The following is a 27,686-nucleotide window of genomic DNA, read 5'->3' as shown; positions in this document are numbered from 1 at the left end:
TTTTCCTATGCTAGCCCTCAGCTGTGCCTGTACCCCTCACCTCCCACCCCCGAGCAGCTGGAGCCCCCAGCATGGTCTTTGGCCCCTGCTCCGTGTCCCTGCATGGGGCACCATGAGCTTTTGGACTGGCACCAGTGGGGAGTCAGGGTGAACTGTGCCCGAATGTCCTTTGCATAGTGGGCTTCCTGTCCCCTCAAGCACCCATGGCTTGCTCACTGTCATCTCCTAGTTACTGCTTAACTTTCCTTGGCACTAGCAGGCATCACTGCACTTTGCCACCTGAGGCAAAAGTGTCATGGGGAGGAGGGCAGTCTTGCTTCAGGGTTTCTTCCTGGTCTGGTCCATACCAGGTGCTGGGGTGCCATTCGGAACTCTCTGGCTCAGTACTGGCACAGGGGCAGGGCAGCAGAGGACACAGATGCATCCTGCCAAAGAAGATAAAAAGCAGGAGCTAGCAAGTTTCTCACAGGATCTGATGTGGGGAGGGAGGTTTGGGGGCTTCATAGGTAGACTTGGGCTTTCCAGCTCAGACTTCAAGTGTTGCCTTGGGGCCCTCCACCAGTTCCCAGGTGCACGTGCAGGATCCAAACAGGTTAGATCTGCAGGATCCTTCACAGATGGCAGGATCTGCTTCTGTAGAGCATTGCTCCCTTCCAGCCCAGGGCATCCCACTGAGGCTGCCAGAGCTCAATGCACATCAGGAGCAAGGGTGTTGACATCTCAGCTCTGGGTGCCACCGCACCATGGGCTCATTGGGGCCACCCTGTACACACCTGCCCGGCCACAAGCTCCCACCACAGCACCTGTATCCTGCAGCCCCGCTGACCTCAGTCCCTCAGGGGTAAGGATGGCAAGGTAGTATCCCTCACTGCAGGTGTAAATCCAAGCCCTGCCCCTGCTCTGAAGTCATGGGCCCATCCTGCCCTCACCCTCCACTGCATCAGCCCTGTTTTAAGAGCCATTTTCCCCCACATCCCTTTTTTTCCTCCCCATTACTGCCAGATCTGCCCTCATCCCACCATTAATCACAGCCACAGGCTCCTTGCCCTACACTTTTGGCCACAGTGGGGTGTGTGCGTTGGATGAGGCACCCACAGTTTAAGCCTAGTGTCCACATGGCTGGGGGTTGGACCCAGCTACCCCCAGACATCTCCCCCAGTGGGGACAGTAAGATGCCATCTCTGGGGACAGCTATCTGCCCTGGTCTGGGGGAACCGGTGGCCTGCATCTTGCCCATAGTGCTGGCATAGGGCACCCCAGCTTCTGGAAGGAGACTGGGGTAGTCCCCATACAGGCTGGCACTCTGGGGGGCCCTTGTCCCTCCTTTGTCCCCCTTTTGTCCCTCCAGGACACCTCTATGCTACTCAGCTGCTGCTGCCCCGTTCCCACAGCAGGACTGCACTGCCCCCATTGCTCCCCAGGGAATATGCCCATCACCTTGGTGTCCAGACAGGCCCTGAGCTGCCTGTTTGCTCTGGCTTGGGGACAGGGCCATTTCCCAGTTGCCCTGTACCTTGTGCTTGCTGAGATTTCTACTTTCCATGGTGTGGCAAGGAGCTGGCCATGCTCTGGCTGGGAACCAGCAGCCTGAGGCGAGCCAGCATCATCCCGGGAGCACAACAAGCCCTGTGCATTCACCCTCTGCCAGGGCACCAGGGACATGAGGAGACCCCTCTCTGTCTTGCCCACATTGGCCAGGTCCCATGCTCAGAAATAAGTGCTCGGGACAGCCTCAAACCGAAAAGTCATTTTATTGGTACCATACATGACTCATAAATGGCACAAACTATGGAGGGGAGGAAGAAAAAAAAACCAAAAAAACAAAAGCAAAAAAAAAACCCCAAAAACCAACCAACCAAAAAAACAAACAAACAAAAAAAAGAAACAAAAAGGCATTACAGTGTGCCTGGGGCAGCGAGGGCTCCACACCCTCCACGGCAGCCCTGTGGCATGGCGCGGAGAATTGTACCTTAATTGCAACTCATTCAGAGCCCCGCTCCCTTCCTGCCACACCAGGCTCCCACCCTGGGATCCTACCCCCACCTGCAAAGGGGCTGTGGGGACCCCTGTGCCTGCAGCTGTGGGTCTGACCGGCCAAGCCCTCTGCCTCCGGTCTGCCCATGGAAGGGCCCAGGAGCCGACACAGGCATCTCTCCAGGTATTTTCAGCTTGACCAGGGCTGACTCAAAGGACTCTCATCTCCCTGCCCAGCCCCAGGGACAGCAGAAGGAGGGGGCACACAGGTTGGCCCCCACCCTGTCTCAGCAACCCCCTGCACTCTCAGCTGTGAGCAGGCAAGGTACAGGGTCCCACAGCACCCCTGCTGCAGCCAGAGCACCCGGGCAGGGACAGCCCCTCAGCGACACCTGCCAACCCCCCGCCCCACGGGGCAGTGGGACATGGACTGTGGGATCCCTGGCAGGGAGCTGGGGGGGCCAGTGGAGACAATGAGGTGCACCACCCTATCCCCCAAACTTCAGGGCTGCTATGCCTGCCCTGGGCTTCCTTACACATGCAGACAGACACACAAACCTCTCGCACACACACTCTCACACACACATACCCCCCCCCACTAGGGCAGTCCCCCCACCCTGGCCACCCCCATGGCAGCACTTGCTGCAACCCCACCTTGGGACATGCCAGGGGGCCCCCACGGGCAGCCCAGACTCCCATCTCACCCCAAAACCTCCCTCCAAGGCTGCTGGGGTGAACTGGTTAGCACAAACACCCTCCCCCGGCACCTCCCATCTTCTCCTTGGAAGAAGCCTTGGAAGGGTTTATTTTTTTTCTTTTTTTTTTTTTTTAAACCAAAAAAAACCCCCAAAATTATTATTTTTCTCATCGTTTCCCCTAACATCAATGGAGGCACCTGCTCTAGTGATAACACATTGAAAGAACAGTATCGTACACACTGTCTACAGCGCGGAAATGTACAAGCACGAGGTACACGAACCCGAGGGGGGGAGTGGGAACAACAGCACACAAGATTTACATTGAGGAGGGAGGCGGGGGGCTGATCCCCCCGACCCCTGGAGGGATTAGAAAGGAAGTCTGCAAAGTCTCTCCTTGGTTTGAAGCTCTCTGAACTGGATATAAAATGAGACTTCCAAGAGAAGAAGCCTGTACAAAAGTCAGGACAGGGTGAGAGGGCTCAGGATAGGGAGGGGGGAACCGGCAAGGGGGCTGAGGGGGGCTTTTCCCATTTTTTTTCTTTTTTTTTAAACTTACAATTTTAATAATATTATTTTTTTTCTTAAAAAAAGACAAAAGTAGGAGGTACCAGGAGCCAGAGTTTGCAAAGGGGCCCCAGGCAGACTCACGCAGGGTGGAGGGAAACACAGGGGCTGCAGGCAGGGAGCAGAGGCTCCAGCAGAGCTGCAGGTCCTCTGTGTCCCCCTAGGCCCCCCACCACACATTTGCTATATACAGAGTCCCCCCATGGCCACACTGCGCTTTCGCTCCGGGGAGCGAGGGGAAGGGGAGGGTGCAGGAGAGCGGGGAAATATGATGGGGCCCTATCCTCAACACCACCCCAGCGCTGCAGGATCTGACCCCAGCTGGAGGAGGCTCTGTGGCAGAACCTGAGGTATGAGGACAGCTTTCCATCACTGTCTCCCCCACCCAGCCCCAGTTTGGACTGGACTGGGGATATGCAACCCTGCTGCAGGTGGCTGCTCAGGAAACACCAGCCATAGGACCCAGGGAGGAGGAGGGTCTCGGAGCTGTGCCAAACCCCAACACATCTGGTAACGCCAGCTGCTGCCAACACCTCCCTCCTAATTCCCCCCACTCAGCAGGGAGGGGTTGGGCACATCGGGGCGGGGATGAGAAGCTCTCTGGGCAAGAAGCAGGGAGGAAGAGAGAAGGGGGAATAACGAAGCTATGGCCCCGGAATCCCACCCCTGCCCTGGGGTCCATTGCAGAGGCAGGCATGGGGGTGCGGGGAGGTGGCGGGGGGAGAGGGCTGGGGGCTGCCTGCCTGGCATGCGTCCCAGGCCATGCACCCCATCATCCGCATGGCGCCGGTGTGCCCCCGGGACCTTGCCGCTTCCCAGTCACTCTCCGTTGCAAATGTACAGGTAGATTGGTTGGGACTGAGTCCACGGGGCGGTGGGGGAGCCGTTACTGCGACGCCTGTGACGTGGGGTTCTCTGACTTGCTCTCCTGGCTGGAGGGCGGTTTGCTGTTCCAGGGGCTGTTGGCCCCCAGCGCCGGTGAGTTGTTGAAGCTGTCCTCGTCGTCGATGCCGTTGGCGGCGTCAAACTGTGTGTTCTCCAGCCGGGTGATGAGCCGCTCGTCCTCGTCCCCAAACTCCCCCCCCATCAGCGTGGGCTCGCCTACCACCATCACATCCTGAAAGGGGAGACGGTCCCGAAACATAATCGAGGTGGGGGGAGCCTGGGCCGCCAATCTCACCCTCAACACTGCAGCCCCTTTCCCCAGCTGCAGGGCCACTTCCTCGTCTCCACCACAGGTCCCAAGCTCGGGCACTGTGTGGAACAACACATCCTCACTCCCTTGCAGGAGCACAAAGGAGCTAAGGAAGGCTGCTGGGACACCCATTGCTTCTTCTTCCCATCACATGGAAAGAGCCGGGGGTGCTTGGACAGGCAGTCCCTGGGGGTCTCCCCTTAGCAACTCCCAGGGGCTGGGGCAGAGAACCCTCCCCTCCATCCCCGGGGGGGAAGAGAGAATGGAAACGGGATGCTTACAGGTACCTGACTGGACAGGGCAAAGGTGCTGGCTGGGCTCTTCTTTTTGCTGTTGCTGTTGTTGGTGTTTCCCCCGCCGGAGCTCATGGTGCTGCCCCCTGACATCTTCCTTTTCCGGCGCTTGCTGGGCTGCTGCCGTGCTGGCTCCGCTGGTGGAGGATGGAGACATACATGGTCAGTACCAAACCCTTTTCTGCAAACCCCACCTCTGCAAGGACCACATTACCCTCCCAGGCAGCATCACCACCCTACTCGCCTCCACAGCTCTGCTGTCCCCCTGGTGCAGGGGACAGGAGAGGCAACAGGAAAATTACCATCCCTGCTTTGCTTTCCACAAACAGCTGGCAGCCCCCAGGCAGGAAGCACTGGCTGCCCGCAGCCCTGCTCTGCCCCAGTGGGAAGGCAGGCTAACTAAGAAGGAAGCCAGCTGCCTGGCTTACCACCCCCAGCCTCACAAAATGAGGCCAAGAACAGCTCTGGGGCTGGGAGAAGTCTGTGCCAAGGGCAGGGCCTGAGCAGGAAGCCCCAGAGACCCAAAGGCAGCACAGCAGGCAGTGTGAGACTCACCAGGTGGAGCGACCATCCGCTGCCACTTCTGGAAGAGGCAAGTCTTGAGGCAGTCCCGGGGACTGAGACTGTAGGTCTTGTGCCGTGACATGAGCTCCTGCATTGGTTCTAGGATTACACAGAGCTGCAGGGAGCAGACAGACATGGGGTTAGATCGCAATGCTCTAAGCCCCAGCAAAAACCCCTCTGTTAGGCAGCCATCTGCACTGCACCAACCCAAGCCGTGAGCTTGTGGGATCCGGCAGACCCACTGCCCCACAATTCTCTGCAGCCCCCCTGCAAGACCCCTTTTTCAAAGTCTGCCTCGCTGTCTCCCCATAGCCCGGGGCAGCCAAGAGCTGCAGCCCCTCCTCTTCTGGCATGCTTACTCGGAGGTAGTTGAGTGTGGAGTTTGAGAGCCCACAGCGTGTGATGTTCTTGGATAACTGGTCCAGCATCTGGGGATCCTGTGCCTAGGAGCAAGAGAGACAGATGGCTCAGCTGCATCCAGACTGGGAAGGGCCCTCATGTGCCCTGATCTGCAATGGAGGGACTGGGTTGAGGTCCCTCCAACCTGCACAGCACCCTGAGTAGCTCAGCAGCCCTGCGTCACTCGTGCCTGGGGGAGCTCCTGGAGCTGTACTCACATGCATGGCAAGGATGCTGCGGGGGATGAGCTCTCGATGCTGGCGGATGCTGAAATGCCACGTCTTTATCCTCATCATGTCATCAAACATGAACTCCAGGTAGAGCCGCCCCTCCACACACACCTGAGCAGGGCACAGGGTCAGGCACAGGCTGCTCCAGTCTCCCCCAGCCCAGATCCCCTGGGCGCCCATTGCTGCATACTGGACACCCTCCCAGTGGCTTGCCTCTGCCTCCCAGGAGACTCAGCACAAGCCAAACCCATGAGCCCACAACGCATGGCCCTGTGGGACCACAGCCACCAAGAGGGCACACAAAAGAAAGATGTGAGGGGCAGCAGAAGCTGTAGGCACAGCCAGTACCTGGGTGAACATGGGCTTGCCGTGCTGAGTGACCATGGTGCACTGATCACAGTCCAGTGAAACGAAGTTGTTGTGGAAGGACTCCTTGGGGTGCTTGAGCACGTAGTAGAGCTCTGTGGCCCCTCCTTCAAAGATGCTGCGGAAGTAACGGGGAATCAAAGTCCGGCCGATCGCTGGAGCAGAAGGAAAATAAGGTCAGTAAACCTGGCTCACCCAGATGTGCCTTGGGACATACATGAAGAGGTTCCTCTCGTCCCTGCTGGCTGAAGACCGCCAACCTCCAACACCCTGCCCACATCCCCCTGAGCACACAACTCTCTCCTGCCAGAGGGCAATGCCCTGAGGAAGGAGGGCTCAAGCTGGTACTCACTGTATCTCTTTGGTCCATCCTCCAAGCAGAAAGTGATTGTTAACATGGCGTCATCCTCAAAGAACTCCGTGGTGAAGGCGTCCCACCACAGATTGTCACATTCCTGAGGATAGTGGAGAGACACTTAGTTTATGGGGAGGAGAGACAGACAGACAGACAGACAGCCATTGGCTGCCAGGCACAGTAGCAACGCACTCAGCCCGTGGAGGGCTGCGCTCCGATCTGAGTGCTTGGAGATGGGGTTAATAAGTCCTTATGGGACAAGGTGCTTGGGGACCTCCACAGTGGGACAGGACCCTGCGGCCAAGGGGATTCCTCCTATTGCCAACGCAGCTCATGAGGGCAGGCAGCACAGAGGACCCCACCCTCAAAACACACCTAGAAGCATCCTCCAACTCCTGTCTCCCCCTTGCTGCCCCAGTTCTCTACCTCTGTCCAGTTCTGCAGCCGCTTGTTGAGCTCAAATATCCTGTAGTCGGTCTGGTTCCCGTACGGCGTGTGCCTCCTGCCCAGAGAGCACAGAAAGCCATCAGAGGGGAAGGCAGCCACAGGGTGGGGAGGGGTCCTGAGCCATGGTGGGGGTACGCACAGCCTCTCCAGGGCTGGCAAGAGTCTGAGCAATCCCCCTACAAGTCCCAGTCAGCAGCGTGCTGGCCCTGCTCAGGCACACCCACCATGGGCACAAGTTCCCCTCCCAGCTGGCTCCCCGTCAGCTCCCCATGCTTACCCGATTCCAGGCTCCAGGTACGTCGGTGGGTACATAGGAGTAGGTCTAGGGGTGGAAAGAGATGCAGGCAGGTCAGTCCTAGTGGGGATCTCAGGGAAGCTCCCTCTTCCCTGGCTACAGCAGCAGGTGGTCAGGCTCGCTGGAGGTGAGACCTCACACGCGGTGCAGGCTGCACCCTGGCTACCCACATGTGACAACCCCATGGCGCATCCCGTACCCCAAAACTGGGCTCTGATCTCACATCACTGGCTGCTTCACCCCTGGGACCTGGCCCACTGCTCCCTGGGGGTGTGCCCAACTCCTCTGCAACTGGGACTGGTGCCAGGCAGGAGAAATTGGAGAAGAGGTTGCTGTGGGAGGAGCTGGGAGTGCTCCCTGTCCAGAGTCACCCCAGGGGCTTGGCCTGGAAAAGGGCTTGGAGAGCCCAGAGCTCAGGACCTAGGGGCTTCCTTCATTCCAAATATCACTCTTTTACAACCCAGTATCACCTGTGCCTGCTCCGACCCCTTCTCTGCCCCTGTGCTAACTGAACTCCAGCACCCCACTTTCTGCATGCTGCTGGGAAGCATAACAGAGATCCTGGGGTGCAGACTGCAGAGCATTCCTAACCTTGCAGACCCCTCCCAGGGCCCCAGCTCACCCCACATCTCGATCCAGCATGGTGCCCGGGTGGAAAGGGGGAAAGGCGTTGCCGTTTGGGGGCTCCTTTGGCGAGTACAGCTTGAATGACTTAGAGGAGCAGCCTGTAAAGAGAGGGGACACCAGTCATTCAGGAGCACCCTGTGAGGAGAGACACCATGCTGCTGCTGTGAGGAGGAAGAAGGATGCAGGACCAGCCAAGACCCCGTTACCACAGTCCCATCCCTCCACTGCTCCCCCCAATGTCAGCCAAGCACTTTCACTCCACACACAGCTCCAGGCCTCCCCTGTGCAGGATGTGACTCACAGGGTCAGGGCTGAACTCAGGATCAGCAGCCAGAAGGGCCCGGCCCCATGCAAGGGGTTCGCCACTGGTGCCCAGAGTTTCTCAGTTCTCAGCTGGCCGGGCTCTGGGGATGTGCCCAAGGCGGACAATCCAGCTGGTAAGCCAGAGGAGGGGCTAGCTGGACCCTATCCTCCCCATAGCCCTCCCTCGCACGCTGCTCCTAATCCCACCAACCGACCCGGGAATCACACGGGATCTTTTCGCTGACCTTTCTATCGTCATGGTGACGGGTGAATAATCACCCGGAGGCATGGATGGCAGGTCCCCAGGCAGCCACCATCTGCCGCTCAGGCAGACCAGTGGCCACCCAGCTCCAGGCGGACAGAGATTCCACACGCCAGCCCCCAGCTGTGATCAAAACACCCCAAAGCCTCATGCCCACTGCAACACCAGGGCGAAGGACAAGGAGCCCATGGAGGGCCGTGGGGTGTGATGGGGTCTGCAATGGAGCACACGTGTGCAAAGCAGCACACATCCCTGAAAGCAACCTGGAGACACCTCTCCCCCAGCCTGCCAATGGGATAGGGATGCCTGTTGAATCCAGCCATGCTGGGCACAGCCAGACCCATCCAGGCTCCCAAGAGGCAGCAGGGGGCTCCCACACTCACTAGCCCCCTCCCACTGCAGGGGCAGGTTCCTGGGAGCTGCAGCTGCCAGCACCCCTCCCGAGGCCCGCGGGAGCCCCGGCACACCCCACGGCTGGCAGGACCCAGCACGCTGTGCCCAGGCGCTGCCGAGGCACGCGGCTCCCTCCCGGCAGGCAGGCGGGCAGACAGGCTGACCTGGATGGGGCGCAGCAGTGGGCGAGCTGCCAGGCAGCTCCAGCTCCACCGGCTCAGCCGGCCCCGCTGCACACGGGCACGTCTCCCCCCGCCCCGCTGCAGGCAGGGGCCCCGAAGCCAGCCACATCAGGGCCAAGGCGGGATCCCCATCGGTGCCCGCCCACACACAGCCCTGGGACGGGCACTTCCCAACGCCCACAAACTGCCAGGATTGCCAGCCGGTACTGGAGAAAGCAAGCCCAGCAGTGGAGGGAAGTGTCCTGGAGGCACCAGGCACACTGCTGCCCATCTGGGCTCTGACGCACAGCTAGGCTGTGGGGAACAGTGCAGGGACAGGATCAGAGCAGCAGTTCAATTGTGATGGATACAGGAGGGGAGCAAAAAGCACCAAGGTCAAGGAAAGCGATGCCATCAGCACCAGAACCCAAGATGTCCACCTTGTTGCAATCCATTAGCCAACACAGAAGAATGACCAGGGCATCACCTTCACCCTTGTAAAGCCTCCTGGGACCCCAAGTCAGCAGTCACAGGGATTGCACACACTGCTGAGCAAGCAAGGGCTGGTCAAAAATAGAGGGAGTCACCTCCTCGGCATTAAATCCAACTTGCAACAGGGGAAAGCTGCGTTTTACTCCTTGATTCTTGTTTTCTTGGGGCCTTTTCACCATGTTTCCCCGTAGCAGCTGAATCCAGCCTCTCTCCAGCACCCACCAGGATGCACCAGTCCCACGGGGCTGGAGCCAGCCCAGCCGCTCAGACACGGCTCACAGCTCCAGCTCCTGCCCGCCTGCAGTGAAGATAAGTGGGGCACGGCACAATTTCTCATACAGCTGCTAACAGTGTCGGCCCCTTGCTCTTACCTAATGTTTTCATAGATATGAAAATTTTTTAAAGGGAGGTCAGTGCTGGTTGGTCGGTGCTGTGAGAAAATTTTTACTTTCTGCTTTATCCACATCACCTCGTACCTAATGGAAATGATAATTCAACCCAAACTGCACTAGAAACAGAACATTTCCATTTCCTCCACATTTTTGTTAAACAACGCAACATCGACGTTACTCGATGCTTAGGAAACTACCCAAAAGTGTGTCTTCTGTTGAAAACGAACCAATTCATTAGGCAGGGACAGCAGTGGCTGGAGAACTGTTTGTTTCTGGTCGCCCTGTCCTTGGGGAGGAGAAAAAAATTGGACCCAGCAGGTCTCATCCTTCAATTCTTTGTTTTTATTCACCGATGAGAGATGGGAGGATTAAGTCCCTGAGGCTTCTTGCTGTCCTCAGTCCCCACCTTTTTTCTCAGGGTGCAGGAAGGTCTCCTGGGGTGGGGAGACTAGGGAGACACATTTCCATTCGTTCTGTTTCTCCTGCTCTTCCCTAGCTCCCTGCTCCTGGAGTGGGACACTAGATAAGCCAAACCACCACTCCTACTCAAGCATCCATTTCCATCCTGGGCCTTCCCCAGCAGGTTAATATGGACATGACCTGCTTTTGGAGCTCCTCTGAGTGACCTATCTCAGGATCTAGAGGAATGGAGTCTGTGACCTCAGCACCACTGGCATCTTGATCAAGTGTTATTTTTAATGCAGTGTAAAATATGTCACTGGATTCGGTGGTTTAAAACAATGCTAACAATAGCCTTAGGATTTGATACAGGCTGTCCAAATTCTACATTTACTGTAGACACACTATACACTTTACATGAAATAACATAATTACTTTAAAGCAGCAGCAAAACAACTTTTACTCACACAAGGGTCATGCCACCTGGTCTGGGAGATCCCTCCATCACCACCTCTCCCCTTTATGCTGCTCCAGCTGCCTGTAAGCCCTGTCCAGCTGGATGAAATGACCCAGAGCTCCACGATGTGGCCCTTCCCAAGTCAAGCCCAGTGTTTGACCCCAGCTGGCGTTTCTGCATGACCCTGCTCTGCCTCCTACTTTGAGCACAGAGGATTTGGGCAGGCTTGATGCAAACAGGGATGCTGCCCGGTGGCTGAGCACGCGATGCCCCTGTGGACTCTGAACCAACAGGAGATGCTTCCCGTGGCTATCCCTCAGTGCTAGCCCAGCACTGCAAAAACATTCAGCAAGGGGAAAAATCACGCTAACGCTGCAGCTGGTGAGCTACTGGCCCAGGCAGGTCTGGGCAAACAGCACAGTGCCTGTGGCCAGGTGGGCGGCCTCACGGCTCCTCCTCAGCGTGGAGGTGCGGGAGAACTCCGTGAAGGGATGTCCTGCCTCAGCATCCTCTGATAAGGCCAGGTCCACGGCCATGGGCAGGATGGACCTGCCACAAAAGCTTGGGCAAGTAAACAGCTCCAGGCAGGCGGGCGCCCAGGGAAGGGAAGGCAGGTGCTCTACCCATGACTCACATACAGCCCAGCACTGCCCAACCCTCCACATGCCTTCTCCTCTGTGTTCCCTGCCTGTGAGCTATCAGCCCCACGGGGAAAGCTCTTCTAGTGCGCTGTCTGGTGGGTTTGCTGGAGCAGGAATGACTGAAACCCTAACCAAGCTCCCAGAGCTGGGGAACATCAGGGCACCAGAAGCACAGTGGGCACCTTGCAGAGCCAACATAGACAGGAGACAGTAGGACACGATAAGCTGAGACCAGCGCCAGCTGCCTGCCTGGGCAGGGGACATGCAGAGCAGGAAGAAAAGCCCCTGCTTGGACTCTCCTCACTTCAGCTCGCCTGTAAAGAGCAAAGAACTGCTGAGGACAAAGGCAAAGCAGCATCAACATCTCACTCCTACACCTGTGGTCATTGGTAGGAATCAGTGCGCCCCATCCCAGAGAGGAGCCATCCCCAGCCGGGCAGCCAGTGCTGCTCTGTGCAAGCAGAAAAGCTCAGCAACAAGGCAGAGGCTAAAAACGTAAATGATAAAAATAAATGAAGAAGCAGGGCTTGAAAGGGGCCACAGGGTTACAGCTCAGCCAGGAAGCATCCTGCTCCTCCCAGCAGTCCGGGAAGAAGAGAGGCCAGCCTTCGCTAAAGGCAGCCAGTGCTTCCCAGCATGCTCTGTGCCTGCTTCCTGGCTGCCTAACGAGGCTTTAAAGTGTAAATAGCGGCATTGTTTCACAGGGCTGCCTCGCTGGGGTGTGGGAGCTGTGATAGTGGCAAGAAACATCTTCCCAGCCCAGTCCCGCTGGCATGGCTGGTGGGAGGGTGCTATCCAGGAAGCTGCTATCTGGGGCTGGGTGCAGGGCAGCAACTCAAATAATTCACATGGTTCACCTGGTGACAGTGCCCGGTGTCCAGGAAGTTGGCAAGGCCGGGAGGCAAACACGGAGAAGTATTCAGAGTGACTGGGACAGGCAGAGGCACATGGAGCAGTCCCTGGTCTGCCCCCACAAGCCTGCCTTCATCTCTTCTTTCTCCTCTTCTCTGGAGCAGAGGGAATGGAGCAAAGCCAATTGCAAATCCCAATGTTGTTATTAAACACACAGGAACCCAGGCAGCACACACAGAGGCATGACCTGAGACATTATCAGCGACAATCTCAACTTGCAGCAACCCCATTTGCTTTGAAATGCAGAACTGATGCAGCTGAAGCTCCCAGGAGGCCGGGCTGCATAGGGAAGAGGAGATGCCACTTTTGGAGAAGATCATGTGCCATGGACTCAGCGGCATCCAGAGTTTGAACCCAGCCAGCACATCGCCTGGCCCTGACCCGTACAGAGGCAAAACCTGCATCGCCACCTGCCCTGCTGTGTGCAGGGATTACCCTCTCACTTTTCCCAAGCTACATATCTGAGTCAGCCATGGAGCTTATCTGGACCACAAGCTGCCTCCCCGCCCGTACCACATGGCCGTGCACAGTGTCCTAGCTCCAGGTCACATCCTACAGTGTTAGTGCAAAAGTCCCCCACGGCAGCACACAAAGCACCTGGACTCAATGGTGTTCCTCTCTGTAGGCTGCCTCACAAACTCGGGGGGACAGCCAGAGAAGGGATAATTACCTGCAACTAGTTATTACAAAGTGGCAATCTTGATGCAGGCTGCGAGGCAGCACTATCTGAAAAGCACCAGTTGAGAAGAACCTGGCCAGGATGTGGATTTATAGGTCAAAGCTCAGAGTAGTCCCACAGCCCCAGCTCTGCTGGAGTCCAGGGTCTCCTAGGAAGGCATCCTGCAGAGCTGGGTACTCAGCCAGGGCCCTGGAGGACCGCACTGCCCTGCAGCACACTAGGGATGGCAGGAGTCTCCCCTTTCCCATTTTGTCCCTCAGATGATTCAGACATGTAGACGGGGAATTCTCCAGGAGGGAAAAAGGGAGAAGAGCACGCCCTGCCAATTGCAAAACAGCCAGAAAATTGAATCACGTCCAAGGCTGCAAGCCCCAGATGCAATCCCACAGATAACCCAGTTTCAGCTCCTCTACTATCAACTTACCACGAGGCAGTCATTTCCTGCAACTCTCAGGGAAATATCCCACTGTCCCTAATTACTCCTTTCGGTTCACTGTCTCAAAGACGATCCATAATCAAACGCTGCCAGTTTCAGCCTCAGGAACGCACCTTTCACATTTTCGGCCACTTTCCCTCTCACTCAGACCCCTGCACCCTGGGGCCCTGCCATCAAGCAGTGACGGGGCTCCCATCCCTCACTGCGCATCGGCACAGCATCGGCACACAAACGAACAACATGGTGTGGGAACCATGGGGCTGGAAAAAAATCCTGTTAGCATCCCATGAATAAAAGCCTCCAGACAAACTAGGGTTTTCATCATCCAAGGTTTTCTAGGCTCTGCAGCAGCACAGAAAAATTCAGAGTCATAGGTAACCATGCCAATGGCCTCACAGAACATCTCTGCTCCCAGCTCCTTGCCCACCATGCACACGGTGGAGCAAAACTACACAGCTCTACATGGGATTCTGGGCTTGCTGCTCAGGGCAGCCCTCTACAGGGACAGAATCTGCCCAGGAGAGCTGGAGCCAAGAGCCACCGTGTGGGGAAGTGGCAGCAAGAGGCTGAGGTCTGCCCTATGCCGACAGAGGGGGCTCCATACTGATCCCCCAGACAGGCAAGACTGCCAAGTGCCGCTGCCTCGGAGCGCAGGAGGCTGTCAGCCCCCACGTGGCACATGGAGATTTGCGATCCCGGGATGCAACACTCCACCTCTCTCTCCGCCGCTGCCATCGGCGCCGAACGCTGCACGCTGGGACGCGTAGTCTCCGGAGACAGCAGCCCCGCCGCCGACAGCCGCCTTGCTCCATGTTGCCTCCTAGGTGGAGCCCCGCAGCCCTGGCAGCCGGCCAGGAGCCCGCTCCGGAGGGGGTAAAAAAGCAGGATAACTCCTGCCGCGAGGATCCAGCTGGCCACGCTGGGGTGGCGTGAGCCCGGGGGCAAACCACGACGCTGGGGTTGCAGCGGCTGCCCCAAGGTCTGTATCACTCACAGATGCCCAGGGAGGGAAGGCACAGTGAGAGTACGGTGGGAACCTGCTCAGTGCAGCTCCCAAGGCACTTCCATTGCCTCTTCGAGCTGCCAGGGCAAGCCTCTGCCCCCTGCTGAGGCAGAACTCTCTCCTCAGGAGCAACGTGGGAGCGGCTGAGCAAGGGACTGGCCGGCTGCTGGCAGCGCTGGGGACAGAGCAAATGCTGTGGTTGCTGGACTTGCACCGCGCCGCTGCACTGGCAGCACGTGCTGCCACTGGCATCAGGGCTTTGGACAACCAGTGCAGGATGGGGCCAAAACCCCAGGGAGCGAAAGGACAGGGTTTGGCCAAGCACACCTTCTTGGTGCTCCTGAGGCACGAGCAACCCAGTCCCAGCACCACAATGCTGTAGAAACAATCTTTACCACTGCAGCACAGCCCCGGGGAAACCCTCTCACCCAAGCAACCTGGTTACAACTCCACCCGAAACAACAACCCACGGGGCAGCAAACCTCATCACAGCAAGCATCACAACCCACAAACACACATGCACACGGAGCAAACAACAGCAGGAGCATTCTGTCCCCAGGTCACTCAGAAGACAGGAGGTTTCCAAGAGAGAGGACCAGGAGAAGTGCTGTTCTGCTCTGCCACCACACCAGACCTGGAGTTCATATTGTTTATGCAGACCTCAAGCTCACACGAGTGCAGAGCTGCAAGCATGCAGAAGACTGGCACACTGAGAGAGACCACAAGGGTTGCTGCCACCCTGACAGCCATGGGACAGGGAAGGAGCCATAGGCCTGGGCTGGTCCACATCACCCTCTGTTGCTGCATATCAAGGGTCTGGGCAAGCTGGAGAATGCCAGCTATCACTCCTCTCTGAAAAAAAGCCGAAAGAGGCTCCAGGTTCCCAGCCCAGAGCACCTTTGCTCCAAGTGAACTTCTAGGGCTTTTCACTGTCTTTTTTCTATTTCACATGGATTGTGACCCGCTGCTGGTGAGCGGAAAAGTCCCCATCAAAAGATACCAAACCCTTTGTATCACCAAACTTTCCAGCACCAGCCTGTCCCCCTTGGATCACAACTTTTTCTCTATGAAGTAACAAAACCTGCATGTTGTTCTGCTCAGCACTTCTCTCCTCAGTCTTTAAGGGTTGTTCAGATCACAGACCTGGGATTTCTACAAAATCAGGAGCAGAAAGACCACGTTCTGTTCTACTTCAGTGAAAACTACAATCCCCCAACAACGAAAACACTCCAAAACCTGAGGCTTTAAAGAAGGAACAAGGACACTGACGTTTACTCATACTTAAAACAGAAGCAGTAAGAGCCGATACCTGACCAGCACTAGAGGAGTCGCTGCAAAACTGCTTGGACAAGGTGCTACTGAAAGCATGCAGAGAAAAACTGGGAAGACCCTGGGAAGGGGTGTTTGCTCCCACACCTACCTGGCCCACTGGGCACCCTCAAGCAGGCTCAGACTCTCCTGGTGAGAAGGAAGCAGCTGAAGGTTTGCAGTGTGGGATGGGAGCACGCTCCATGCCCCAGAAGGTGACTCCCAGTGGGACACCACTGCCTTGGAACTTTTTGCTCACACCTCACCCCAGGACCAGCTGACACCTCCAGGCTGGGCTCCTGCTGCAGCAGAGGCAGGTTCCTGCCATGGTGCCTGGCCTCTGCCAGCCAGGGCTGCAGCGAGGTGATCGGGGGTTGCCCGAGCCAAGGGAGCCCCAGTAGTGCCAACCCTGGGTACTTATCACTCATCCCAGGCAGGCTGGCAGGGACCACTGGAGGTCAGCACCTAGGCAGCCACCAGAGATCAGGGTAGCCTATCACAGCAACTCTGCCGAGGGGGCTCCAGGGAAACACCCTGCTGGTGAAGACACCCCTCCACAGCGCTGGCATGCATGCTGATTCCTAAGCTGGAGCTGCTGAGTTTTCCCCATTCCCAAAGATGCTGCTCCCACCCCTAGCCTGGCCCCTGGCCTCCAGCTCTGGCTGCCCGGGGCTGAGCCAATGCTTTGTCTGCCAGGGAGGATGAGCCCCCTGTGCCCATGGCCCCCTGAGTCTGGACTGCCTGGGAGGGCAGCTCCTGTGAGAAGGTACGTGGCCCGCAGGCATTTGCACCCCTTGGACCTTTTATTCCCTTTGAGGCACCCATGGGAGGTTGGCGGGATCCTCTGAGCTGCGAGCAAGGATGAAGTTGCAGCAGGCAGCGAGGTGCGGCGGGTGAGCAGCCTGTGGAGCCAGGCACCGTACCCGCAGCCCCCGTGACAGCCCACGCAGGGGGATGCGGGAGGACGTGGGGCAGCTGTCAAGGGGCTCGGGCAGGGGAAGGAGCCGAGGGAAGAACAAAGGGAGCTGCAGGCTGGGATGGAGCAGGGCACGGCGGGGCATGGGGGCTGCCAGCAGCACCCCACCGGGCTGGGGGTGCTGCTCTGAAAGCCAAGACCTGGTGGATGGAGAGGGGAGCCGGGTGGGGAGGGCACAGGCAGGCAGGGGGGGCACAGGTAGGGGAGCTGGTGGGGAGGGAACGAGCTGGGGACGGCCAAAGATGCACAGAGCAGCTGGGGAGGGGTGAGAGACCGGAGAGCTGGGTAAGGATGGAGAGGGGAGCCGGGGAGGGAGAGGGAAACCGGGGACAGGGAGAGCCAGGCGGGGGGAGCAGAGGGCGGGCAAGAGGCTGCCGCGGGGACCCCGGGCCGTACGGGGGCCGGGCGGAGAGCGGCGGCGCGGTGCGGCCGCGCACAACTTCGCAGGCGCGGGGGCGGCGCGGGCGGGACCCCGGCCCTCACCTCCGCCGCCCGAGCGGGGCCGCCACCCGGGGGGGGGGAACCGGGAAACTTCCGCGGGGGGGAAGGGGGGCGCGGGGGGGCGGGGTGACTCACGGCGCGGCGGCGGGCGGGGGTCCGGCGGCGGCGCGGCGGCGGCGGGCGGGCGGCGCGGGGCCGCCGCGGGGCGGGGCGGGCGGGGCGCGGGGCGGGGCGGGGGCGCTTCCTTTGTCTGCGCCGCGGCCGGGACCACAATGGCTGCGGCGGCGGCGGCGGGGCCCGCTCCCCCCGCGCCGCGCCGCCCCGGGGCCCGAGGGTGACGCCCGAAAGGGGGTCCCCCGGGAGCTGCCCCCCGCCTGCCCAGCGCCGGTACTGGCGGTCCCCGGAACGGGGGGATGCGGGAGCCGCGTCCCGCTGAGGAGCTCGGTACCGGCCGGGGCAAGGATTCCTTCCCCACCGCGAAAGTTTCAATAAAAAAATAGACCTTCTCCCTAGCTTAGTTTGGGGGTGTCTGAAGTTTATCGGGATTTTCTTTCTTTCCCAAACTTGTTCTCCTTTCCCCCAGTTTCGGGAGAGAAAAAAAAAATACAACCATTTTAATTGGGGGGGGGGAATGAAAAATAAAATGTGCCGGTTTGCAATTGCCTTCAGACTCCACGGATCTCCTTTCCTTAACAAAACTCCAAGCTCTTCCAATTAGGAATTTTTACAAAAATTTCCATTTTTGTAAAAAATTTTCATAATGAAAATCTCCATTATGAAAAATCCCATTTTTCCCATTTCCTTCCTGCCTCACATCTGCCCCTTGCAGCTCCTGCCCTGGCAAGTCATACTGCCACAGACTTCTGCTGCCAGCCCAGCTGGCAAGCTTATGGGCAGCAGGAACATGAACTGGGACCCTCGAGCCCAGCTTGCGTCCCCCAAAGCCCCAAGAGCCCCCAGCTCCGGGCCATAGAGCAGGCTCAGCACACACACACGCACATGCCGGTGCATCTCGCCCTGCACACGTGGGCTGGTGTGCACCCCAATGGGCTGGCATGCACTTGCACGTCTTCCCAAATGCCTCCCGGCACAGCCCTGGCCAGGTGTGCACCCATGCCTGGGGCACGCACACCTTCCCACACTCCCTTGCTTGCAGGGCCAGGCCCACACCTCATCTCCTCCCCAACAGCAGCCTTGGGGTAATGCAGGCACAACCGGTCGGGTCCTGCCAAGCATGTTTGCCCCCCTGACAGAGCAGACATGGCGGGTGCAAAACCTCAGCCGTGAAGTTTTGGGGGTGTCCTCCCCTCTGTGCTTGTGTACCCCCAGAGCCCTGCACCTGAGGACTGGGGGGAGCCCCCTGCCCCACAACCACGTTGCTGGCTGGGACCAGCACCGAAGATGGACAGGCAACATCCCCCAACTCCTGACCCCCACGCCCCCTCAGCCAAGTGAGGATCCATCCCCATGCTGGTGCCCATCATACCACTGTGATCTCCCCTCACAGGCTACCCTGCAGTGAGCACCACTTTCCATGGGCACGTGGCTAAATAGAGCAAAAGTCATTGTAAACCCCAGATAAAGAGAGAGAAAAGCTCACCCTAAACCCAAAAACCTTTATGACACCCTGCTCTGTGAAAGGTATGTGCAGCTGGAGGTGCCCATGCTGTCGGTGCCCTGAGAACTGGGCATGGGGATGCTGCAAGTGCCCCAGCATGCTGCCTCTCCACTGCCTGGCCCCCTGCCAGCCCAAATCTATGTGGCACCAGGTGAGATGGGGCTGCTGCACGCTGACCCCGCCATCATTAGGCCAAAAAATTGCTCTGGTTGCAATGCCAGCGACAGGTACAGGATGGCACATCCCTCCTGGTCAAGACAAGTCAGTAAATACAGTCTGCCTGCACCCCGTTCCCACTCCAGGGCTCAAGGATGCACAAGGCACAGCCAGCCACCAGCACTCAACACCACTACTGCAAAATACTGAAAAACAGTGAAAAAACAGGCGTTTTGTCTCTGTACTAGAGATTCCTGGCACCAGTTTCATGGCCAGGGGGATCAGAGAAGAGCCCCCACTGCCCGTCCCGTTGCATCCACAGCAAACATGCCCTGAGCAATTTATCCCGGGGCTCAGCAGCCCTTCGGGACTGCTCACGTGTCCCTGCTCGGCTCTGACGACAGTGCTGGACTGGTCCACGTGGCTGCAGCAGCCCCAGCTGTTTATGGTTATAGCCGAGTTAATAATTAAATAGATGCTGGATGGAGAGCAGAAGGGCTGGGATGCAGCTGGGAAGTGTGTGTGGCAGTGACTGTGTGTGGGGAGCCCCTTCCTCACGATGTGCTCACGCCCGCAGTGCGGGGGGAGCAGAGGGTGACACAGGTTTTTGCAACAGGGCACTGCATCCTCCAGATCCCAGCTTCCCCTCTCCCCTTAGCAAGGGCCCCATGCCTGCCTTGTCTCCCCAAAGTCCAGCCCTGATCCTACACCTGGTGCAGGTCTCAGGCAGGGAACCAGCAGCAGCTCAGGAGAAGGAGTGAGTACAGGGATACATCCCAGACAGGCAGATGGGAAGAGCCTGGCAGGGACTACAGTAGCCACAGGATGCCCAGGTCTCTCCGATCCCTGTGGCTGCAGCTTGGTGTGCCTGCAGAGCATGCATGAGGGATCCCAGGCAAGCAGGGCAGGAGGCAGGGCATGCTCACACCAACACCTGGCCGGGGCCCCGGCAGGCGCAGGCGTAGAAGAGGGATACGGACGCGCGCTTACATAAAAAATAATAATAAAAATCTGCTAGCTCTGCAAAGAGCACAGCTTGTACTGGGGGACGGACTGGCCTGGCACTTCCAAACCTCACGGACTTGCCCAAATAGCAGCCAGACCTGGGTGCCGTCGCACACACGCAGATGCAGCCTGCAGCAGTGCAGCACGGCACACACCCCAGAGCCCCCCCTTTCAGGAACACAACAGCCATCCCCCCCAAATCCTACCACCTTTCAAGCAGAAATACGCTTTGCTTCCCTGTTTCTCAAGAAGGGGCTTCTCTCCCCCCTAAAGCTATGCATGCCCAGATCGAGGGGGAGTTCTGGGGCAGGAGGGGCCCCCTTTTTTGGCTAGAGAAGGTACAGCTCTATCTCTCCAGAGAGGAGGTTTGGGGGAGGTTGGAAACCACACAGTGAGTCATGCCGGGCAGGCAGCAGATCCTGGGGACTCCTGGGATTAACCCTTCAAAATCAGAACCACTTCCAGACACCCAGAGGCAGGAGGAAAGCCCAGGGGCTGGGCGGAAAGTTGGCTGCCAGGGCAGGGTGGGAAGTTACAGGGTCACATCTTGAGCATCCCACAGGGGACGGGGAAAATAACCTGAGTATGTGAGCCCTGGACAAGTAGCAACCAAGTGCATGCATCACTGCCCACCCCCTCCAGAACAAGAGGAGGTAGAGAAAGATTACAGCAGGGTGCAGGACACCAAAGCACATGCGGTCCAAAGCATATGGGATGTCCACCCTCACATCACACCTTGTTCTGGTGTGGTGGGTTGGCCACATCACCACTGGGCTGGCCACAGGCTCCAAGGGGAAGGTGCAGTAAACTCTGGCAGGTCCTTCCAGCAAGAGGTTTCCCCATGGCACCAGCACCAGAGAAAATGCCCCACAATGTTCCTATGCTGTCCTGCAAGAGCTCGGCCCCAGCACAGCCACCTGCAGCAGTGAGCCCCAGCCCCTCTGGCAGCAGCCTGGGGCCAGCCTGCCAGAGCCACAGGGTTTTAAGGCTCCTCGGGAGGCTCCAGGTGGATTCTCTCATGTTACAAGAATGGTTCATTTTACAGCCCCTTTCCTGGCCTGGGATCTCACAGCGGGGAGGGGGTGACACACAGCACGGCTGCACAGCCCCAGCATCCTGCGCCTGCCCTCTGTCCTGCAAAAACACCATCACCCCTCCAAGGGGCAGGCAATGCTGCTTCCAAGGGAAATCACAACACAGTCCTCAACACCTAGTACTGCAACTCCAGGGACTCCTGGTACCCACACGTCACTGTGCTCTCCCATGTTGGAAGCCCCTCTGGGAGAAGGTAGGGGACATCTCCTGGGGCCAGGGCTGCACATGGCTGACTCGAAGCAGGTAACTCTCCACCAGCAGAGCCCACTCCCCTGCTACCCCAAACATGGTGCTGCTGAACGCTCTGGAGCAGCTCTCCGAATATAGCAGCATCAAATAGCTCCATCAATAATGCATTGCTTCTGCTTCCTCTCGCTGCTGTGTTTTCGTTGCTAACATGCATGTCCTTCCTGTTAGTGGCTGCCTCCTCCCCACGAGCTAGGCCAAGCAGGGACACGGCCACCATAGGATGGGGATGGCAGCTCCCACATCTCCAGGTCCAATTCCTGTCGAGACTGACATACAGCCCCATCCACTCCACTCGGGGGCAGCCTGGGATTTTGAGGGGGAGACTTTTCCATGGTCCAAGCCTCCTGCTGTGCACGTGCTGGCAGCAGGCAGGGCGCCTCGGTATGCCGTGGCTGCCCAGAGGATTTGGCAGGGGCACTGAGTTGGGAGGAGCATCAACAACATCTCCCCAGCCTCGGCGGGGAAATGCCCCTCTGCAAGGACTGTTGGCAGCCTGGCACTCCCCATGCCCAAATGGCACGCCCATTCCTGACTCCATGCACTGTTGCCCCATGCCAGGCTCCTCCAGCAGCTCTGCACTGCCGTCCCCTGTGGGGAGAGAGCTCCCGCTGCCATGCTCCTGCCTGCTCCTGCCCACAGCTGCCCCAGGCTCATCCTGGGCCGGTTGGAGCAGGCAGGTCGGGGCGCCTGGACCCGCCCCATGCCCGGCAGAGCTGTGTGCCTGCAATGCCATGAGCTGCCTTGGGCTCCCACCAACGGGGAGGCAGGAGCTGGGGTGGGCAAGAGCTGGCACCCACTACCCTGTAGCTGCCCACAGTAGGCAGAGGCAAGCCCTGCCCTCGAGGGGAGCCCCCCAGGCTGCACAGGACCCCAGCTGGAGGAGGATGCAAGTAGCAGAGCAGAGGTTGGAGCAACCGGCTGCTGCAGAAAAGGGTGGTGGGAGATGCCACCCCTCTAGGCTCGTCAAGCAGTATCCAAGCACTGCCAGTGTCCCAGCCTGGCTTGGGCTGCAAGCACTATGTCCCATATGCACCTGGGCTGCACTGCAGAAACCTGGCTGCGTTCGCAACACCAGCCCCTTGGTGTGTAGTAGGGGGGCCGAGGCTTCTGCTCCCGCAGAAAGCAGGGGCCCCACCCACCCCTTGCCTGCCACCCCCTCACCGCAGGGCCATCCTGGTCACAGGAACTGTCACCTTAGTGTATGGGAACCTCTGGGACCTAATTGTGGGTTCCACAAAGCCAGAGGCAGAGCAAGACCCTGCAAAGTGGGGACAGGAGCTACACCCCACAGGGCCCCCTAGGAAAGCAGCAGAAGAGGGGTGCAGGCAGGCCGTTATCGGCCACCCTGGAGGCAGGGTGGGGCAGGGCTGGGCAGGGGCCAGTGCCTGCCACAGGGGAGATTACACCCTGGGTTTAACGTTCACCCCGATCCGCGACCTGCCTGGGAGGAAAGGGGGCAAGCTGCAACAAGGGGACAGTCTGACAGCTCTTGGGAGGTCCTGGTCCCTCACCAGCACCCCTGCTTAAGGGAGACACCCCATGCTGCTGCACAGCCCATTCTCCCACACCCCTATGAGCACGCTGCAGTGAATCGTCCCAAAATCTGCCAGCATCACCCCTGCTGCAGCTACCTCAACCCTGCCCAGCAGAGACCCCAAGAGAGGGGCAGACAGTGGCCACCACCCCCTCTCCAGGTGGGGCCTGGCAGCCCTGCCTGCTCCCCAGCACCCTCCCCCAGGCACCGGCAGGAAACCACAGCTGCAGCCTGCGGGCAGGCTGATAACGGTCACCCAGCCCCATCCTGTCTGCACCCACCGCCCGGGGAGCTGCCCCCATACCCGCTGCTCCCACACCCAGGGGTGCACCCACACCATGCACAACGGCGGCCCCACAGGTCCAGTGTCACCCCACATGGAGCCAGGGGCTCTCGCAGGCTGTGCCGGTGGTGCAGCGCGTGCCCCAGGACGCACCGATGGTTGTTGTGCACGGGTATGCGCGCTCCAGAGTGCTCCCAGCATGCTACTGGCACGCCATGCAGACCCATGCCTCGTGTGTACAATCAACATGCATGTGGCTGGGCAACCCTATAGCTGAGCAGGGGGAGGAGAGGCTGGCATCAAATCGAGTGAGCTGATAGGCAAGAGAAGGACAGGGGACACTGTGCTGTGGCTCCTGCCCTGCCTGGGGGCATGCAGTCACCTGGCCAGTGCATTCCTGGCCACAAGTCCTCCCTGCCCTGGGGGTCCCATCTCCTGCTGAGGCACTCACTCCCCAGGGAATAGCTTTTACAGCAGTTTGGGCTGAGCAGATAACATTTCTGGAATAAACTCGGGGCCCTGCACAGACACACAGTGCTGAGACCACTGGTACAGAGCTAACCCATCCACATTTGTCCAGGCAAATCTTGGGTGAGCTTGCACCAGCCCTAAGAAAAGCTGTGATGGCACAACCTCACATCAGCAACCAGACCCCTGAGGAATCACTTTGCTGAGCACCAGATAGCCACAACCCCATCCTGACTTTGCTGGAGTGTGCCAGGCGCGGGAAGGAAACGTGGCACAGACAGCATCTACCATGTGGGCACTTTGCTGCAGAGGGGGACAGGGCTAACGACGTGTTCCATCCAAACATCGCTGGTAACATGAAGAGAGCCTGGACAAGAGCACATAAACGTGTACAATGAAGCCTTGGAACGCCCGCTGCTCCTGCCCCCAGCAGGCCCAGGTGCACCCCAAGGTGCTAGGTAGTCCCAGGGGCGTTGGGGAGGCAGAGCCAACACAGGTCAGGGCTGCCTGACCCCCCCGCCACGGCACTCAGCCCGCTCGCCGCTGTCCCTCTCCCAGCGCATCTGTCGCAGAAGGCATGTGGCACAGCTCGGCCTCGTGACGGTGGGGGACGCATGGCGCCAGCTTGGCAGAAGGGAGGGATACGGCAATGGGCCCTGCCCCGGCCAGGCACGTCCATGCTGGGACCCGAAGCATGTGGGCTGGGAAGCTCTCCCTCCTGACGAGGGGTGCACAGGCTGGCTCCTTGCAAGGTATCCCTGGGAAGGTGCTGACCTTGGGAAAGTTGCTTCCCTGCCATGAAGCTGGAGCCAGCCCTGCAGGGAGAGAGAACAGCTCCGCTTCGCTCTGCTCCCCTCCTCCCTCTCTGCACTGACACCATCACTACAGGGGGAAAAATAATGATAATAATAAAAATAATTAAGAAAGAAAGTGCAGAGCATGCTGGGAGAGCGAGCGGTGCCCCCAGGGGTCAGGGCCCTGCTGAGGTCTGGATGCCAAGCCCTCCCCTGTGAGAAGGGCTGAGCAGAGCGGTCAGGCTGATGGCCCTGCTCCGAGCAGCCCAGGGCACAGCACCACCGGCACCAGCACCCAGCAGCTGCTGCCCCGGCCTCCGCCACCTCCTCTTTGAGCCTGCCACACTCTCCCTGTTCACCTCTCCACATCTGGGGTGGGGGCCAAAACGCCCCTAGCCCTCCACTGGCCCCAGCAGCTCCCCACCATTCTCAGGCACAAGGACTGCGTCAGGTTTCCAGCTGCACAGCCTCCCAGCCCCAAAGCTCTTGGAGAGGGAGGAAAGGAGAAAGGAAACATCCCTAGAGGAGTGCAAGTAGAGGTACACTGGGGCAGGATGCACCCCCAGGGATGGCAAGGAATACGCAGCCCCCCTGAGAAGGCACAACTTCGAAGGGGGGCAGCCAACCCCCCCGCAGCAGCAGTTCCCAAGCAGGAAACTCCTCCAAGTTAATGCAGCCCTGAAGAGCAGCCTGGGCAGAGCGGCTCATTAAATGTTTCTGGCTGGCGGGAGGCCAGCGGCAGAGCTTGTTTTTTCTATATTCCGATAAACAGTCCGGGGAGGGGAAGGGGGAGGGGGCGCAGGCTCTGGATGTGCCACCCAGCCCCAGCGGGGGAGCGGGGGGAAAGGCGGGGGGCACACGCACGTTGCACGCACCCGCGTGTCTTCCCCACTGCGGGGGAGTGGGCAGCAGCAGCAGCAGCGTGGGGGGGACCACAGCAAAGGAAGCCATCCACAGTGATGCTGCCAGGTGCGGGGTGACCCCATGGCCCCCCATCACCGCACTGAGGGAAGACCCCCCCTCTTTGCGCCCACCAACATGGCGATGACATTCCCGGTGGCACGGGGCCAGCTCCCGGGGGACGTGACAGGGCCCCACCGTCAGCTGTGGCTTGGCCTTCACCCCGCTGAGGCAGGACCCCTGCCAAGGCTGGGGGTGTCAAGAGGGGTGTCGTGCCCCCGGTGCGGGGTGCTTGCGGGGCGGGTGCTGTGGCTGCTCGGCCTGGCTCGCAGGGAGGTTCACGTGACTTTCTGCTTGAGGAAGCAGCGCTCTGGCAGCTTCCAGTGGGAGATGGAGGAGGAGGAGGATGGGGGAAGGGGCCGCCTGCCTTCATGGAAACACGGCGGCAAGGCGCAGGCAGCGCAGGGGCGGGGGGCTGCCACGCAGGGGCACCCTCTTCCCCACCCCGAGGATCCAGCCACAAACCCCTCAGCAGAGGTGGCCCCAGGGGATGCATGGGGACCGTGTGCTGCCACAGCGTCCCACTGCCCACGGCAGCCCCCCAGCACGGGGGTCCTGACCGGGCAGAAGGCTCTCTCGGGACCACAGGGATGCTGTCACAGAAGCTGGGGTGAGGAGCATCCCCACTGTCCCCCCGCAGGGACCCCAAGTGCCAGATGCCTAGGGAAATGGCAGAGCCCCTTTCCCAGGGCCCCCCGGACTTGGCTCCCCCTGTCCACCGCCCAGCGCCAAGGGGACCTGGTGCGGGAGAAGGCTCCGGCACCCCCTTGGGACCCCTGCCCTGCCTTGTTCCTGGCACAATGACATCCTGCATGCAGCAGCAGGCGATGCAGCTGGGCCAGCTGCCCCAAACCTGCCCCTGAGCCCAGGCGTCCAGACGAGCATCCCTGTGGGAGCACCCCGCTGGGTGCTGAGACCTCACCAACTCATCACACCTCCCATGTACTCCAGCAGCCTCACCAGCCCACAGGGGCCAGGATCGGGAAGAAGCCCCTCAGCAGGCACCCCACAATGGCCACGGTGGCAGGGCATGCAGCACCCTTTCCACCAGCAGCATGGCCAAGCTCCTCCAGGGATACTGTGCACATGGGGAGCTGGGGCACCCCACAGAGCTCCAGCCACAGGGGGCTGCTTCGGGGTCACCCCTCACAGTGCCATCTGCATGCCTACCCAACACCCCTGCAGCACCCTGCCTGTGGGGTCCCAGCCCCAGGGCTGGTACCAGCACCCATGTGCTCTTGGGTCCCAGACCTCTTGGTCCAACAGACCTCAGCATCCATACACAGCCTCATGCCATGGGGTCCCAGCCTCACAACTAGACCCCAGTGTCCATGCCCTAGGGACTCCAGCCTACAGCTAGACTGTAACAACCCATACGATGGGGAATCCATTCCCATGGCCGGACCCAATGGCCACACCATAGTGCTGGGACTCCAGTGCCCACACTTTGTTGACTCCCATAGCTGGTCCCCACTACCAGTGCTGTGAAGACCCCAGCCCCACGGCCAAAGCTCAGCACCCACATGGAAGTGTTCCCTGACTCACAGTCATCTCCCAGCAGCCATGCCCCAGAGACCCCAACCCCATTGCCAGGTCCCAGAATCAGTGCCATGCAAACTCCAGCCCCACAGCCAGATCCCACCACCAATGCCATGGAGATCCCAGCCCCACAGCGAGATTCCAGCTGCAATACCATGGGAACCCCAGCACCACTGCCACGGGGATCGCAGCCCCACAGCCAGATCCCAGCACCAATGCCATGGAGACCCCAGTTCCATAGCAGGACACCAGCATCAACGCAGTGAGGACCGCAGCCCCATAACCGGACCGCAGCCCCTATTCTTTGTGGAGCCAGACCCAAACACCGACACCATAGCGGCCCCCGCCCCACAAGTGGCCCCAGACCCCCATCCAGCCCCAGTGCCGCAGGGACTCCAGCCCCGGGGACAGCCCCCGCGCCGCGCCACTCACCAGGGCATGCACAGCCCACTGACATCTTCACATGCCTGGCCCGACCGGGGGTCGCTGCGCGCTGCCCGGGCCGCGGGGGTCTCGCATGGGCGGCGCGCCGCGGGCTCCGGCGCGGCGGGCGGCGGGCAGCGCCGCGGCCAGCGGCGGGCGGGCGGGCGCGCCGCGAACCGGCGGAGCAGCAGCAGCGGCGGCGTCAGGAGCGGCGGGGGCGGCCGGGGCGCTCGGGGCGGGGGCCGCGGCGGCGGAGCGGGAGCGGTGGCGGGGGCGGCTGCGCCGGCGGCGGGCGGGCGG

The 27,686-nt window shown here is 59.7% G+C and overlaps 1 protein-coding gene across 2 annotated transcripts; it reads right to left on the bottom strand.

Moving 5' to 3' along the window:
* Window positions 1-1,735: 1,735 nt before the first annotated feature.
* On the bottom strand, window positions 1,736-27,628 carry LDB1 (LIM domain binding 1). 2 transcript variants are annotated; one of them, XM_027721653.2, is made up of 11 exons: window positions 27,396-27,628; window positions 8,003-8,105; window positions 7,363-7,407; window positions 7,065-7,140; window positions 6,636-6,738; window positions 6,266-6,438; window positions 5,906-6,028; window positions 5,648-5,731; window positions 5,280-5,403; window positions 4,713-4,861; window positions 1,736-4,353 (listed from the first exon to the last, which is right to left on the bottom strand). In XM_027721653.2, exons 1-11 carry the CDS (start codon window positions 27,418-27,420, stop codon window positions 4,123-4,125), a joined length of 1,236 nt encoding a protein of 411 aa, XP_027577454.1. In that variant the 5' UTR covers window positions 27,421-27,628; the 3' UTR covers window positions 1,736-4,122. The 2 variants fall into 2 exon arrangements, with proteins under 2 accessions (XP_027577454.1, XP_027577464.1); XM_027721663.2 differs by having other exon boundaries at window positions 4,719-4,861.
* Window positions 27,629-27,686: the final 58 nt, after the last annotated feature.

This window comes from Pipra filicauda, unplaced genomic scaffold (assembly GCF_003945595.2).
Source record: "Pipra filicauda isolate LSUMZ 115617 unplaced genomic scaffold, ASM394559v2 scaffold390_size662804_pilon, whole genome shotgun sequence".
Lineage (NCBI taxonomy): Eukaryota > Metazoa > Chordata > Aves > Passeriformes > Pipridae > Pipra > Pipra filicauda.
This window is presented reverse-complemented; position numbering and strand designations above follow the sequence as displayed.